This window comes from Scyliorhinus torazame, chromosome 1 (genome assembly GCF_047496885.1).
Source record: "Scyliorhinus torazame isolate Kashiwa2021f chromosome 1, sScyTor2.1, whole genome shotgun sequence".
Classification (NCBI taxonomy): Eukaryota; Metazoa; Chordata; class Chondrichthyes; order Carcharhiniformes; family Scyliorhinidae; genus Scyliorhinus; species Scyliorhinus torazame.
The window spans coordinates 223,789,331-223,806,077 of record NC_092707.1 but is presented as its reverse complement, the minus strand read 5'-3'; the positions used below and the strand labels follow the sequence as shown (position 1 = coordinate 223,806,077).

The following is a 16,747-nucleotide window of genomic DNA, read 5'->3' as shown; positions in this document are numbered from 1 at the left end:
ATTTGCAGACGATACTAAAGTCGGTGGTGTTGTCGATAGTGTGGAAGGAAGTAGCAGGTTACAGAGGGATATAGATAAGCTGCAGTGCTGGGCTGAGAGGTGGCAAATGGAGTTTAATGTAGAGAAGTGTGAGGTGATTCACTTTGGAAGGAAAAACAGGAATGTGGAATATTTGGCTAATGGAAAAGTTCTTGAAAGTGTGGATGAGCAGAGGGATCTAGGTGTCCATGTACATAGATCCCTGAAAATTGCCACCCAGGTTGATAGGGTGGTGAAGAAGGCCTATGGAGTGTTGGCCTTTATTGGTAGAGGGATTGAGTTCCGGAGTCAGGAGGTCATGTTGCAGCTGTACAGAACTCTGGTACGGCCGCATTTGGAGTATTGCGTACAGTTCTGGTCACCGCATTATAGGAAGGACGTGGAGGCTTTGGAACGGGTGCAGAGGAGATTTACCAGGATGTTGCCTGGTATGGAGGGAAAATCTTATGAGGAAAGGCTGATGGACTTGAGGTTGTTTTCGTTAGAGAGAAGAAGGTTAAGAGGAGACTTAATAGAGGCATACAAAATGATCAGAGGGTTAGATAGGGTGGACAGTGAGAGCCTTCTCCCGCGGATGGAAATGGCTAGCACGAGGGGACATAGCCTTAAACTGAGGGGTAATAGATATAGGACAGAGGTCAGGGGTAGGTTCTTTACGCAAAGAGTAGTGAGGCCGTGGAATGCCCTACCTGCTACAGTAGTGAACTCGCCAACATTGAGGGCATTTAAAAGTTTATTGGATAAACATATGGATGATAATGGTATAGTGTAGGTTAGATGGCTTTTGTTTTGGTGCAACATCGTGAGCCGAAGGGCCTGTACTGCGCTGTATTGTTCTATGTTCTATCTGACCTAGTTTTTATAATTCCAATGTAAATTTCTGTGTCCAGATTATAAAAGAAATTGCCCAAGTAAACTTGCCAGACTGTAATTACACCTTCTTTACCATTGAATCTGTGTACTGTTGCTCTTATTAGCCTTAGTTTTATTAGCTCTAATTCTGTCACCTTTGCTCACGAGTCGCCAGGTATCTTTCTGATACCGCCACGTGGTTCAAGCTCTAGTTATGATTAATAAGACAGCACACCGCTTAGTAAGATTAAAATCAACGGTCATTTATTATGTACAGCAATAAATACTTACACAATAATCCTACTTTCTAGACTACTACCTACCACTACTGGCCAATACTTAACTTTTGGGAATGGCCCACCAGGTCAGGGAAACGAATGGCTTATCGAATTGGGTCTGGCCTGCGGGATTCAAAGGCTGATACAGGTCGATGGCTAGGAGTCTCTATCGGGTAGCGATCGCTGGAGTCAAACTTACGGTTTCTGGTCGATGGTTCTTGCGAAGGTTGCGAGCAGGAGAAGGGAGAGAAGGCTCGATCTGAACTTGGCCCCTATTTTTATAGTTCCCGGGGGCTTCCCGCTTCTCGGGGGGGACCTTGACCCTGGTCCCAAGTGATTGGACTTGGTCCCAATCACTGGGTTCGATATGCTCCAATAATGGGGCGATTCCTTGATCGGGGGGTGGTCGTTCACCTTTCTTTGTCTCAGCCACTGCTGGCGCCGAGAGGTCTGGATCGGCATTCAATTGCTAATATGTTGCAATTGTTCCCGGGGATAGCCGATTAAACTGCAGATGTCTGTGTTGATGTGCTGCTAATGATCGCAGGTATCGATCTGGGCCGACTTCCCCAGAGCCGAATACGCTGTTCTGTCTGCAGCTGTCCGTTTGTGCCCTGTTGGCTGCTTTTCCCATCAGCCTTTTCGGTTAGCCATTTTACATCGGGTTTTGGCCAAATTAATCGGGGATCAGCCATTTTAGGTGGCTACAGTACCTCCACCATGGAGGAGAGGATATCACAGCAAAATAGGCTTGTGCAGGCAGGTGTCATTATAAATATGATCAAAAGAATTTATAATTGAAAATGTGGATGAACATGTTAATGTATTTAATTGATAATTATCAGTGTTTTCTATTTCAGCTTATGGTTACTGTGGACCAGAAATATTTGTCTGAAGCAAGAAATGGAATTCTTTTTATCTTGTGTACCATCATGTCTTCTGTGAGCCTGCTATGGGGAATCTTACAGGCTGCGGACTCAACCGAGAGAACCATTGCTGCCTCCGCTGTTACTATCAACCTAGGTTCCACAAAGGTAAGTGAAGTGCTGAATCTCCAATGCATGGCCGTTATGAAAAGAGGCAGCCAAAAAAGAAGCAAGCCAATTTTTGTGTCTGCAGCATGTATTGATCAAGTTAAAATGACCCTATGAACCAGTGATTATAGAAAAGTCTGAAGTTCAGCTTCATGTTATCCAAAATTTAGAAATTTAGAACATTTATCTAGAACCATATATTTTGCTTGTTTTCTTCTCCCCTTTTTTAATAAACTCACCATATTGTTGCATGTTGTGCCAGTTCTTATTCAGTGTAGAGAAATTAACATATTTAATGGTTCATGGGATTCCTCAAAACATTATGGCAAAATAAAATCATTAAAATTCTATCATTGATACCCAAGCCTTTTTGATGTTATGTTTTTACAAAAATAATAAGTTTAAAGTTACTGGAAAATATTTAAGACATTTCAGTTTAGAAATCTTCTGAGATGGCAAGGTTTGAACAGAGAACTTTATTAATGTTTCTAAAGCGTTTAAATATCATAACAGTATGTGTAAATCAACTTATAAATAAAATATCTGATTTTTAAAAAACAAGTGATTACAGGAATGTAATAACACTGCAATTGACACTATTTCTCCCCTTGTCATGTCAGTGCTGCAACCCAATTTAGAAGTTCTTTTTGGAAATCTTGTCTAACTTTTGAGTTTTTGTATGAAAGCAAAGCTCAAGAAACATCTCAATGGTGAGGGATTTGTAAAGATATTTACACAGATGTATTTAAATGACAGTGCAAGTAACAATCTTATAAGTGGTGACAAAATTGGAATGTGGCACTCATACAAATATAATTCTGAATTGCTACTCAAGAAGAAAGTAATGAATCTGGTCCAGATCTTGAGGATTGTGACAATGCTAGTAATGTTGCTGCAGACTGCAAACGAGCCAGCCAAACAGGGAGGTTGAGTGTCTTGGGTTACAGGAAGATATAGATGGGATGGTCAAATGGGCAGATAAATGGTAGCTGGAATTTAACCCTGAAACGTGTGAGGTGATACACTTTGGAAGGAATAATTTGACCAGGAAGTAAGTAGTCAATGAACGGCCTGACACGAGGAAGCTCTGAGGAACAAAGAGACCTTGGCCTGTCTGTCCATTGATTTCTGAAGGCAGAAGGGCAGGTTAATAGGTTGGTGAAAAAGGCTTATGGGATGCTTTCCTTTATCATAAGAACATAAGAATTAGGAACAGGAGTAGGCCATCTGGCCCCTCGAGCCTGCTCCGCCATTTAATGAGAACATGGCTGATCTTTGTGGACTCAGCTCCACTCTCCGGCCCGTACACCATATCCCCGAATCCCTTTATTCTTTAGAAAGGCATCTATCTTTTTCTTAAAAACGTTTAAAGAAGGAGCCTCAACTGCTTCACTGGGCAAGGAATTCCAGAGATTCACAACCCTTTGGATGAAGAAGCTCCTCCTACACTCCGTCCTAAATCTACCTCCCCTTATTTTGAGGCTATGCCCCCTAGTTCTGCTTTCCCCGACCAGTGGAAAGAACCTGCCCGCATCTATCCTATCTATTCCCTTCATAATTTTATATGTCTCAATAAGATCCCCCCGCATCCTTCTAAACTCCAATGAATACAGTCCCAGTCTACTCAACCTCTCGTCATAATCTAATCCCCTCAACTCTGGGATCAACCTAGTGAATCTCCTCTGCACTCCCTCCAGTGCCAATATGTCCTTTCTCAGGTAAGGAGACCAAAACTGAACACAATACTCCAGATGCGGCCTCACCAACACCCTATACAATTGCAGCATAACCTCACTAGTCTTGAACTCCATCCCTCTAGCAATGAAAGACAAAACTCGATTAGCCTTCTTAATCACCTGTTGCACCTGCACACCAACTTTTTGCGACTCGTGCACCAGCACACCCAGGTCCCTCTGCACAGCAGCACGTTTTAACATCTTACCGTTTAAATAATAATCCATTCTGCTGTTATTCCTCCCAAAATGGATAGCCTCGCACTTGGCAACATTGAATTCCATCTGCCAGACCCTAGCCCATTCACCTAACCTATCCAAATCCTTCTGCAGACTTCCGGTACCCTCTGCACTTTTTGCTTTACCACTCATCTTAGTGTCATCTGCAAACTTTGACACATTGCACTTGGTCCCCAACTCCAAATCGTCGATGTAAATTGTGAACAACTGCGGGCCCAACACTGATCCTTGAGGGACCCCACTAGTTACAGGTTGCCAACCAGAGAAACACCCATTTATCCCCACTCTCTGCTTTCTGTTAGTTAACCAATCCTCTACCCATGCTACCACTTTACCCTCAATGCCATGCATCTTTAGTTTATGCAGCAACCTTTTGTGTGGCACCTTGTCAAAAGCTTTCTGGAAATCCAGATATACCACATCCATTGGCTCCCCGTTATCTACTGCACTGGTAACGCCCTCAAAAAATTCTACCAAATTAGTCCGACACGACCTACCCTTTGTGAACCCATGCTGCGTCTGCCCAATGGGACAATTTCTCTCCAGGTGCCCCGCTATTTCCTCCTTAATGATAGATTCCAGCATTTTCCCTACAACCGAAGTTAAGCTTACTGGCCGATAATTACCCGCTTTCTGCCGACCTCCTTTTTTAAACAGTGGTGTCACGTTTGCTACTTTCCAATCCTCTGGGACCACCCCAGAGTCTAGTGAATTTTGATAAATTATCACTAGTGCGTTTACAATTTCCCTAGCCATCTCTTTTAACACTCTGGGATGCATCCCATCAGGGCCAGGAGACTTGTCTACCTTTAGCCCCATTAGCTTGCCCAATACTGCCTCCTTAGTGATTACAATCATCTCAAGGTCCTCACCTATCATATCCTTATTTCCATCAGTCACTGGCATGTTATTTGTGTCCTCCACTGTGAAGACTGACCCAAAAAACCTGTTCAGCTCCTCAGCCATTTCCCCGTCTCCTATTATTAAATCTCCCTTCTCATCTTCCAAAGGACCAATATTTACCTTAGCCACTCTTTTTTGTCTTATATATTTGTAGAAGCTTTTACTATCTGCTTTTATGTTCTGAGCCAGTTTACTTTCATAGTCTACCTTACTCTTCTTTATGGCTTTTTTAGTAGCTTTCTGTTGTCCCCTAAAGACTTCCCAGTCCTCTAGTCTCCCACTAATTTTTGCCACTTTGTATGTTTTTTCCTTCAATTTGATACTCTCCCTCACCTTTTGACCAGTCATGAAAAGTCAGTCATGAGGGGGGACACATTCAAGGTGAGAGGCAGGAGATTTAAGGGGGGATTTGAGGAAAATCTTCTTTACCCAGAGGGTGGTGATGGTTTGGAATGCACTGCCTGGGAGGGTGATAGAAGCGGGTTGCCTCACATCCTTTAAAACGTACCTGGATGGCGTACTTAATCTTCTCCAGATGGAGAAATTCCGAGAGGTCAGCGAGCCAGTCTGCAGCTTTGGGTGGTGCTGCCGATCGCCAGCCGAGCAGGATTCTACGGAGTGCGATTAGGGAAGCGAAAGCAAGGGCGTTGGCCCCCCTTCCCCATGTGTAACTCTGGCTGCTCCGATGCCCCCAAGATTGCCACTGTTGGGCTTGGCTTCACCCTCACCCCCACAACTTTGGACATTGCCTCGGAGAAGGCTGTCCAAAACCCAGCAAGCTTGGGGCAAGCCCAAAACATGTGGGTGTGGTTGGCCGGGCCCCTCTGGCACCGCTCACATTTGTCCTCCACCTCCAGGAAGAACCTGCTCATTCGGGTTCTGGTCAGGTGCGCTCTGTGCACCACTTTGAGCTGCATTAGGCTTAGCCTTGCGCAGGAAGAGGTGGAGTTTGCCTTTCTCAGTGTTTCGCTCCAGTGTCCCCGTCCTACCTCTGTCCCCAGTTCGTCCTCCCGTTTTTGTCTGGTCTTGTCTAGTGGTGTTCGAGCTCTGCCAATAGCTGTCTGTATATTTTCCCACATAGCCCCCCTTTCTCGCTGCTTTTGCCTATCAGGTCCTCTCGTAGTGTGTTTTCTGGGATCCCGGGGTATCCTACTGTCTCTTTGCGGAGGAAGTGTTTTATTTGGAGATGTCTCAATTCCTGTCCTTTGCTAGTTTCCACTTCCTTGTCAGTTCGTCCAGTGTCGCCAGTCTGTGCCTTACGTGGAAGTCCCTGACCATCAGTGTGCACCCGTCCCGCCTCCATTTTTTGAAGGTGGTATCTACCATGGCTGGGGGGAATCTGTGATTACCGCAGATGGGGGCATTTTGGTTATCCCGAAATGCTGTCTCAACTGGGTCCACGTTCTCGGCGTGGCCACTACCACTGGGCTCGTTGTGTATCTTGCTGAGGAGGATGGGAGTGTTGCTGTGGCCAGGCCTGGAGGGTCGTTCCTTTACAGGATGCCTCTTCCATTTGTACCCAATCTGTGTTGGGTTCTTGTACCCATCCCCTCACTTTTTCTGCCGTTGCTGCCCAGTGGTAGTTTTGTAGGTTCGGTAGAGCTAGGCCCCCTCTAACTTTTCCTCTTTGCAGTGTCAGTTTGGGAATTCTCGAGTTCGTGTCCCCCCCCTCACCCACCCAGACAAACACCACGATTAGACTGTCTATGTTTTGGGACATGGCCTTGGGGATGAAGATCGGGATGGATCTAAACAGGAAGAGGAACATTGGCAGTACGTTCATCTTGATCGTCTGCATTATCCCTGCCAGGGAGAGTGGGAGTGAGCCCCACCGTTGAAGGTCTATTCTTACTACTTCCACCAGGCTGGTCAGGTTCCACTTGTGGATCTGTGTCCAGTCTCTGGCTATTGGATCCCCAGGTAACGGAATCTGTTTTGGGCCGTTTTAAACGGGAACCCCTTCAGCTCTGTCCCTCACCCTTTTGGGTTCACTGGGAATGCCTCGCTTTTGCCCCAGGTTAAGTTTGTAGCTCTAGAAGGTTCCAAACTCTTTTAGTATTTGCAGTACTGCCTTCAGTCCCTCCTGTGGCTTTGAGACGTAGAGGAGCAGGTCATCTGCATAGAGTGAAACTCTGTGCTCTTTGTCTCCTTCGGATTCCATTCCAGCTTTTTGCGTCCTGCAGGACTTAAGTACACCATCCGAGGGTCAGAGGAAGGCGTCCTGGATACTTGGGGGCAGTTTGTCGGCCTGTTCCAAAACCTGTTCGAGGCCAGCAACAAGGAGTAAGCTAAGAAAAAAAAAAAGAGGAGGAACCAAAGGACTGTGCAACCCAAGGGGGTGGGGGGGGTTTCTTGGGGAAACCACAAGAGGAGAGGAAGGGTGCTGAAGCCAAAGCCAATGGGGGAGGGGGGGGGTAATCATAGATCGATCCAGAGGGCAACAAAATGTACATAGAGTTAGTTAAATGAAGGACAAAACAAACCTCTCTGTAAAATAAAATAAATTAGTGTGGGCAAGAAAAATGTAATGTATATACACAGCAACTGTTTATAAAAATGAGGAAAGCCAATAAAAACATTTTCAAAAAAAACAAGTACCTGGATGAGCACTTGCATGTCTTATCATTTAAGGCTATGGGCCAAGTGCTGGTAAGTGGGATTAGGTAGGCAGGTCTGTTTTCATGCGTTGGTACAGACTCGATAGACTGAAGGGCCTCTTTTGCACTGTGTGATTCTGTGAATTGAAACCCTACTTTTTTCACCCTTGCAGCCAAATCTTTTTATCCTGGCTACATCAGTGACACTTCAGCATGGCCATCCACGAAAAGTGGTGCTGAAGAAGAGAAACCATGACCGCTTTTTATGACATCAGCAGCTGTATTCATAGAAACACAGAAAATAGGAACTGGAGTAGGTCCTTCGAGCCTGCTCTGCCAGTCAATATGGCTGATGCTCCATCTCAACCCCATACTCCTGTGCTGTCCCCATACCCCTTGCCACACTAGAGTCTAGAAATCTGCTCATTTCCTATTGAAATATATTTAATGATTTGGCGGTACCTCACTAGTCACTGAATGCCAGTCTGAGAAAGATCCATTTACTCCTGCTTTCTGTTCCCTGTCTGCCAACCAATTCTCAATCCATATCAGCATATTACCCCCAATCCCATGTGCTTTAATTTTGGACAGTAGCCTCTTCTGTGGGACTTTATCAAAAGCTTTCTGGAGATCCAAATACACCACATCCACTGGTTCTCCCTTATCTATTCTAGTAGTTACATAGAAAGAAACATAGAACAAAATAGGAGCAGGAGGTGGCATTCAGCCCTGCAAGACCATCGCCATTCATTATGATCATGGCTGATCACCCAACTTAATTGCTCAATCCCGCTTTCCCCATATCCTTTGATCCCCTTCGCCCTAAGTGCTATATCTAACTGCTTCTTGAAACCATACAATGTTTTGGACTCAACTACTTCCTGTGGTAACGAATTCCACAGGCTCACCACTCTCTGGGTGAAAAAACTTTGCTGTAGTACCTCTTTAGCTACAACATCCTTCCTCAGATAAGGAGACCAAAACTGACTCAATATTCTAGGTGTGGCCTCACCAAGGCCCTGTATAACTGCAGTAAGACATCCCTGCTCCTGTATTCTAATCCTCTCAATGAAAGCCAGCATACCATTTGCCTTCATTCCCACCTGCTCCACCTGCATGCTTACCTTCAGTGATTGGTGTACGAGGACATCCAGGCCTCGTTGCACATTCCCCTCTCCTAATTTATGGCCATACAGTTAATAGTCTGCCTTCATGTTTTTGCTACCAAAGTGGGTGAACTCGCATTTATCCAAATTATACTGCCTCTACCATTCATTTCCCATTTACTCAACTTGTCCAAATCAGACTGAAGGATCTCTGCATCCTCCTCACATCTCACCCTCCCACCCAATTTGGGGTCATCTGCAAATTTGGAGATATGACACTTTGTTTCCTCATCTAAATCATTAATATATTTGTGTATGGCTGGGGTCCCAGCACTGATCCCTGCGGTACCCCACTAATCACTGCCCATCAATTTGAAAAGACCCGTTAATTCCTACTCTTTGTTTCCTGTCTGCTAACCAATTTTCAATCCATCTCGATATCCTACCTCCAATCCCATGTGTTTTAATTTTGCATGGTAATCTTTAATGTGGGACTTTGTCAAACGCCTTCTGAAAGTCCAAAAAAGGGTGCTCTTTCAGAGGGTTGCTGCAGACTCGATGGGCCGAATGGTCTCCTGCACTGTTGGAATTCTGTGGTTCTCTGATTAATTTGTCTCATCGCATTGCTAACTGGTATTCAGGTAAGTTTTGTAAAGGTCTTAAGGATTTCAGTGGAGATATTGAGTGGGTGATGAGTTGGCGTTTAGAGGGTGTGGTGTGGGAGTGGATCGGGTTGATAATGGTTTGTATTCAAAGGTAGTTGGGTCAGAGCCATGAGTAGTTGGATTGGGAGGGAGGGGGTTAGGCGAGGGGATGGTGGGTTGGGTTCCCCTATTAATCAATGACCTCAACCCCAAATTAAACCATACTAAGGTAAATATCTGGGTAAGTATTGTTCATCTAGCCCAAGTCTCCAACACTGAGGCCAGCATCAGAGATTCTCATAGTGTCACAGGAAGCACATATCAGCCCATCGGGAGTTTTAACTTCCCGGACAATTACCTCATGGGTAAGAACTTCCAATGGGTCCCAAAGCACAACAGTAACACACATCTCAACATTTGCCGATGTTGGCATTGTAAGAGCCAAGCCAACATGTTTGGGAAAGATTGGATATAAGTGACAGAATAGGAATAGTGAAGAGTGTCCATTTTGGACATAAAGTAAATGGCCAAGATTTTGCAGACAGTGGTGGACAAATAGCAGTGGTCACTCAATAAGATTGCACTTGCCCACAGAGTTCCTTTGGGCTTTTGCACTAGAACGTCTAGTGATTAAAATCCAAAACAATGCGGCTTCCTCGATAGCAAACATGGGAACTATGTGAATAGGGATTGTTCATCTCCTTGCCAATTGGATTGAAGAACCCTTACTGAGACAGGTCTAGTTTAAACCAGGAGGTGTTAGTTAGAAGTGCAAATTAATTCAATCATGTACTGAAATTAAAATAAAGGAAAGAAAAATGGAATGATATGGCAGAAAGGAAAATTGAGATAAGAATTAATCTTTTTTTTTAAACTCCAATAATGATTAAAGGAATGAGACTCCACAATCTAATTTTCAGTGAAAGAGAAGTTGTTTAGCAATAATTAAGACTTATCACGCTCTTAAAAATTCACAAAGTAGACTGAAAAGTTCTATATTTTTCTGATGAGCTGGTGGTCATCTTGTGGTAAGACCTTCAACTGTATGTGGTTGCAAAGGTTTCAATGTCAAGTCTCTCAGCAAGATACTCACCTAGAGCAGATTCTGGAGAAGCGGGGTAGCAACTTTGAGTTTTAAGAATGTTCTTTATTCTTTCATGGACTATTAGTGTCCTGGACAATGCTTGCATTTGTTGTTCATTCCTCATTGCCCTTAACTTCATATGTGCAGTTGCTGTATTTACTTTATTATAGAATCATAGAATTCCTACAGTGTAGGAGGATACCATTCGGCCCATCGAGTCTGCACCAACTTTCCAAAAGAACACCCTTTCTAGGCCCAATCACCCGCACTATCCCCTGGTCCCTGGCACTGTTAGACAGTAGTGCTAGCCGATGTGCCACCGTGAGCATTCTTAACCTCACCATTGTATTAACTGAAAAATCCATGCCATGATTGCACTTCGCGGCACCACCTTTTAACTATTCTGAACTGAACGGCATTTTAGCACCTATCTCTGGTGTTTTCCAAATCTTGTAGCTTTTAGAAAGCTGAGATAAATGGCTATAGTCAATAATGAAATTAGTATCTGATAAGCTTTGCTTCTTTTCACACTATATAATTAATTAAGAAATGCAGGATCATTCAGTTGTTTCAGCTATCATATTGTGATTTGTTTTCTTGTATTGATTATTATTAGTGAAGTCTGTGTTCCTCATTCCTCCCTGACCAGAGTCTTCGACAACAGATTTTAGAGCTCTTGGGCCCCATCTCGATGAACCATGGTGTACACTTCATGGCTGCCATTGCTTTTGTCTGGAATGAGAGGAGAGAGAACACGTGTGCCATGAGAAACAAAGTAAGGTTCAACTGCTTTGCAGAGTAATGTCTGCAGTGGAATGATATTTTGCTGTAGTAGGCTGTCAGAACTACTTAATGCCATTCCCACCAAGATGGACTTCAAGTCTTTCTCAAATTCAGAGTCTGGCTGTTTGGCTTTTGTTGTGGAGGCTGAAAATGGCTGTTTGGTAGGATTCTAATGTGTCATATCTTTATAAAGAAGCTCTGACATACAAATGGATAGGTATCTGGGAGCAGTGACACTGAAATCTTGCTTTCCAGAAGTTTCCCTATAAATTATTTTGAAAGCCTGTTTAATGTGGGTAAGCAGCTTTATTGTTCATTAGCTCATCTGCAATTAAACATTCACCATGACTGCACTGTCATTGACTAATCCATTTGGCATCTTCTATTGGTACTAACAAAATCTAGAATATAAGAGTGGAGCATAAGAAATAGGAGCACGAGTAGGCCAGTAAGCTCATTGAGCCTGCTCTGCCACTCAATAAGATCGGGTGTGGCCTTAATCTCTCTTTCTTTCCTGTAACCCTTGCCTAGAACCCTTGATTCCCTTGTGTCATAACCCCCACGAGGCTCACGGGAAAACCATAATCGCTCTCCCCCTGGGGCTTGTGGAGTATGAGCTTCCCCAGTAGAGGCCCATTAAGCTGGGGCGCATAAAACTGAGCATAAAAGCCGGCCCAAGCAGCGACTGGCATGTTGCTTGTCCCAACGGGGACTGTGATGTGTACGTAGTTATTGCGGTGGGCAGACTTTGTTTAGTTAAAATAAATCTGTGTCATTCCTACCACTGGCTTCCTTGGTCATTAAACCTTGTTATTCAAAAATCTGTCTAACTCAACTGTGAATATATTCAATGACCCAGCTTTCACTGCTCACTGTGAAGAGAATTCCAAAGACTAACAATCCTTTGAGAGAAGAAATCCAAGGGGCGGCACGGTGGTGCAGTGGTTAGCACTGCTGCCTCGCGGCGCTACAGTCCCGAGTTCGATCCCAGCCCTGGGTCACTGTCGATGTGGAGTTTGCACATTCTCCCCGTGTTTGCGTGAGTCTCACCCCCACAACTCAAAGATGTGTAGGCGAGGTGGATTGGCTACGCTAAATTGCCCTTAATTGGAAAAAATAAAGAATTGGGTAGTCTAAAATTTTTTTTTAAAGAAATCCTCCTGACTTTGTCTGTCTGTCTTAAATGGGAGACACTTCATCTTTTAACTGTGCCCCTAGTTCCAGACAAAATATTCTCTCAGCGTTTACCCTGTCAAGTCTCCTCAGAATCTTACATATTTCAATAAAGTCACCATACATTCTTCTTTTTTTTAATATAAATTTAGAGTGCCCAATTCATTTTTTCTAATTAAGGGGCAATTTAGCGTTGCCAATCCACATACCCTGCAATCTTTGGGTTGTGGGGACGAAACCCACGCAAACACGGGGAGATTGTGCAACCTCCACACGGACCGTGACCCAGAGCCGGGATCGAACCTGGGACCTCAATGCTGTGAGGCAGCAGCGCTAGCCTACTGCGCCACCATGCTGTCCACCATGCATTCTTCTAAACTCCAATAAGTATGGACAACCTCTTCATTCCGGGAGTCAGTCAAGTGAACCTTCTCTGCATCTGTTGCAAGTATTTTTAAGTGAGGAGTCCAAAACTGTACATAGTACTGCAGGTGCAATCTCGCCAATGACTGTACAATTGTACCAAGACTTTGCAAAGTTTTATATCTAGCCCCCAAGCAATAAAGACCAGCATTCCATTTGTCATCCTAATAACTCTCTGTCCTTGCATGCTAACCTTTTGTGTTTTGTGTGTAAGGGCCCCCAAATCCTCCTTCACGGCAGCATTCTGCGTCTCTCTCAGAATCTTTATCCCTATGCAGAAAGAAACCATTCGGCAAATCGAGTCTGAATGGGCTCTCGAAAGGATCATTCTACCCAGTCCCACTCCCCTGTCTTATCCCCATAACCTTGCACATTCTCCCTTTTCAGGTGGCAATCCAATTCCCTTTTAATACCTTGATCGAACCTGCCTCGACCACCCTCTCAGGAAGTTTGTTCCTGAAACCACGAACCTCTGGGTGAAACCTTTTCCTCACATCACCCTTTACTCCTTTGTCAATTATTTTGAATCTGTGCCTCTAATTCTTGATGTTCTGTTGAATATAGAAAATAGGAGCAGGAGGGGGCCATTTGACCCTGCTCCAACGTTCATTATGATCATGGCTGATAATCCAACTCACTAGCCTAATCCCGCTTTTCCCCCATGTTATTTGATCCCCTTCGGCCTAAGTGCGGTATCTAACTGCTTCTTGAAAATATACAAGGCGGGATTCTCTATCAGCCGATGCCAGAATCAAGAAATATGATTGGACGGAGAATGGCGCGTGAGGCGCAAATCGTGGCCAGCTCTGGGCAGCCAACAGAATGCCATACTCCGTGCCTCAATAGCGACATCAGTGTGTTCTACTCTGCACGTAGAGTAAACGCCATTGGCATAGCATTACTGGGCCTGACCTGTTATTCTCTTGGATCTCCACAATGCTCTGCCAGGAGGAAGTACTGGCGGCGAGGTTCATTTGTGGTTCCAATAATCGGGAAATGGGCGCCGTGGTTGCTGAGGGCGAGAGTGGAGGTACGAAAAATGTCCAACATCGCTATAGTGTGCTGTCAGTTGTGCTGCTAGTCGGGAGGGGGGGAGGGGGGCTACTGCCAGGGCCAGGAGAGTAGCAGGGGGTGGCCAGGAGGTGGGTCATGGGGTCGGGGTGAATGGAATGGAACACCATTGCCGCAGCCTGCATGGCAGCCATGCCGCTGACTGCCCACTGTGAACTTAGTGCCATGGGTTGTATAGATGTCCCCCCAGGCCACTCCGCTTGGTACCCTCTGGCTCCAGCTGACCCATCAATGGGATGGGCGCGCTCCAACGCGACAAGTGGCATCTTCTAGGCTGGGATAAGAGTGTGTGGGGACTCCCGAATTTCATTAGCTACTACTTCTAGAAGTAGCTAATGAGCGGCGAATATTGCGATGGTCAGGAAGTGGGTAGTAGGGGAGGGTCCGTATGGAAGTGGGTGGAGGCGGCATCGTGTAAGGACACTAGTTTGGTGGCACTGTTAACTCTGCCGTTCTCGCCGGCTTGGTACTCCACAAGCCCGGTAGTAGCTTTTATGGTAGCAAAACTGTAAGTGACATCACAGTAAAGCTGTGACCTGATTGGCTGGTTGGGAATCTGTTAAATTTGAAAAAAAAAAATTGCAAAACAAATCTAATTGATTAACTAGATAGAGGAGTTACTAAACCTGAGGGCAGAGATCGCTATTTAGCATTTAATTTTACAGTAAAAATCATCTAGCCATATAGTTAATTGTAACTCAATCTAACAATAATTCAAGTGTTTATTTTAAATTAATTAATTAGTGCATAAATGTCACTCAGTGGGGTGCTGTGCTCCCAACTGTGAGATGTGGCAGATCTGTGACGCTTCCAGCATTCCGGTCGACTACATCTGCCGCAAGTGTAACCAATGGCAGCTCCTCACAGACCGTGTGGTTCGATTAGAGCAGCAATTGGATGCACTTAGGAGCATGCAGATGACGGAAAGCGTCATAGAAAGGAGTTATAGAGATGTGGTCACACCCAAGGTGCAGGCAGAGAGATGGGTGACCACCAGAAGGGGCAGGCAGTCAATGCAGGAATCCCCTGTGGTTGTCCCCCTCTCGGACAGGTATACCGCTTTGAAATGAAAATGAAATAAATCGCTTATTGTCACGAGTAGGCTTCAATTAAGTTACTGTGAAAAGCCCCTAGTCGCCACATTCCGGCGCCTGTTCGGGGAGGCTGGTACGGGAATTGAACCGTGCTGCTGGCCTGCCTTGGTCTGCTTTAAAAGCCAGCAATTTAGCCCAGTGAGCTAAACCAGCCCATTGGATACTGTTGGGGGGAATAGCCTATAAGGGGAAAACAGCAGCAGCCAGAGCTGTGGCACCACGGCTGGCTCTGATGTTCAGCAGTGAGGGTCAAAGCGCAGAAGAGCAATAGTCGTAGGGGGGACTCTATAGTCAGGAGCACAGATAGGCGCTTCTGTGGACGTGAAAGAGACTCCAGGGTGGTATGTTGCCTCCCTGGTGTCAGGGTCCAGCATGTCTCCAAACGGGTAGCGGGCCTCCTGAACGGGGAGGCAAACAGGCAGAGGTCGTTGTACATATTGGTACTAACGACATAGGAAGGAGGGGGCATGAGGTCCTGCAGCAGGAGTTCAGGGAGCTCGGCAGAAAGTTAAAAGGCAGGACCTCTAGGGTTGCAATCTCGGGATTACTCCCTGTGCCACGTGACAGTGAGGCTAGAAATAGGAAGATAGAGCAGCTAAACACGTGGCTAAACAGCTGGTGTAGGAGGTAGGGTTTCCATTACCTGGACCACTGGGAGCTCTTCCGGGGCAGGTGTGACCTGTATAAGAAGGACGGGGTGCATCTAAACTGGAGAGGCATAAATATCTTGGCCGCGAGGTTTGCTAGTGTCACACGGGAGGGTTTAAACTAGTATGGCAGGGGGGTGGGTACCGGAGCAATAGGTCAGAAGGTGAAAGCATTGAGGGAGAACTAGGGAATAGGGCCAGTATGGCTCTGAGGAAGAGCAGACAGGGAGATGTTGCTGAAATCAACGGAACTGGTGGCCTGAAGTGCATATGTTTTAATGCAAGAAGTCTAACAGGTAAGGCAGATGAACTTAAAGCTTGGATTAGCACTTGGAACTATGATGTTATTGCCATTACAGAGACCTGGTTGAGAAAAGGACAGGATTGGCAGCTAAACGTTCCAGGATTTAGATGTTTCAGGCGGGATAGAGGGGGATGTAAAAGGGGTGGAGGAGTTGCGCTGCTGGTTAGGGAGAATATCACAGCTGTACTACGGGAGGACACCTCAGAGGGCAGCGAGGCTATATGGGTAGAGATCAGGAAATAAGAAGGGTGCAGTCACAATGTTGGGGGTTTACTACAGGCCACCCAACAGCCAGCCGGAGATAGAGGAGCAGATAGGTAGACAGATTTTGGAAAGGAGTAAAAGCAACAGGGTTGTTGTGATGGGAGACTTTCACTTCCCCAATATTGACTGGGACTCACTTAGTGCTAGGGGCTTGGACTGGGCAGAGTTTGTAAGGAGCGTCCAGGAGGGCCTCTTAAAACAATATGTAGATAGTCCAACTAGGGAAGGGGCTATACTGGACCTGGTATTGGGGAATGGGCCCGACCAGGTGGTAGGAGTTTCAGTAGAGGAGCATTTCGGGAACAGTGACCACAATTCAGTAAGTTTTAAAGTGCTGGTGGATAAGGATAAGAGTGGTCCTAGGGTGAATATACTAAATTGGGGGACGGCTAATTATAACAATATTAGGCAGGAATTGAAGAACCTAGATTGAGGGTGGATGTTTGAGGCTAAATCAACATCTGTCATGTGGGAGGCT

General features: G+C 45.4%; 1 protein-coding gene across 9 annotated transcripts in view; it reads left to right on the top strand.

Moving 5' to 3' along the window:
* Positions 1-16,747, top strand: part of dop1a (DOP1 leucine zipper like protein A) — a 431,858-nt gene that overhangs the window by 319,320 nt on the left and 95,791 nt on the right. For all 9 annotated transcript variants that reach the window (XM_072502754.1, XM_072502737.1, XM_072502731.1 and 6 more), the window contains 2 exons: positions 2,030-2,203; positions 11,160-11,285. In XM_072502754.1, the coding sequence (XP_072358855.1) occupies positions 2,030-2,203; positions 11,160-11,285 (300 nt within the window). The remainder of the gene's footprint in view (positions 1-2,029; positions 2,204-11,159; positions 11,286-16,747) is intronic.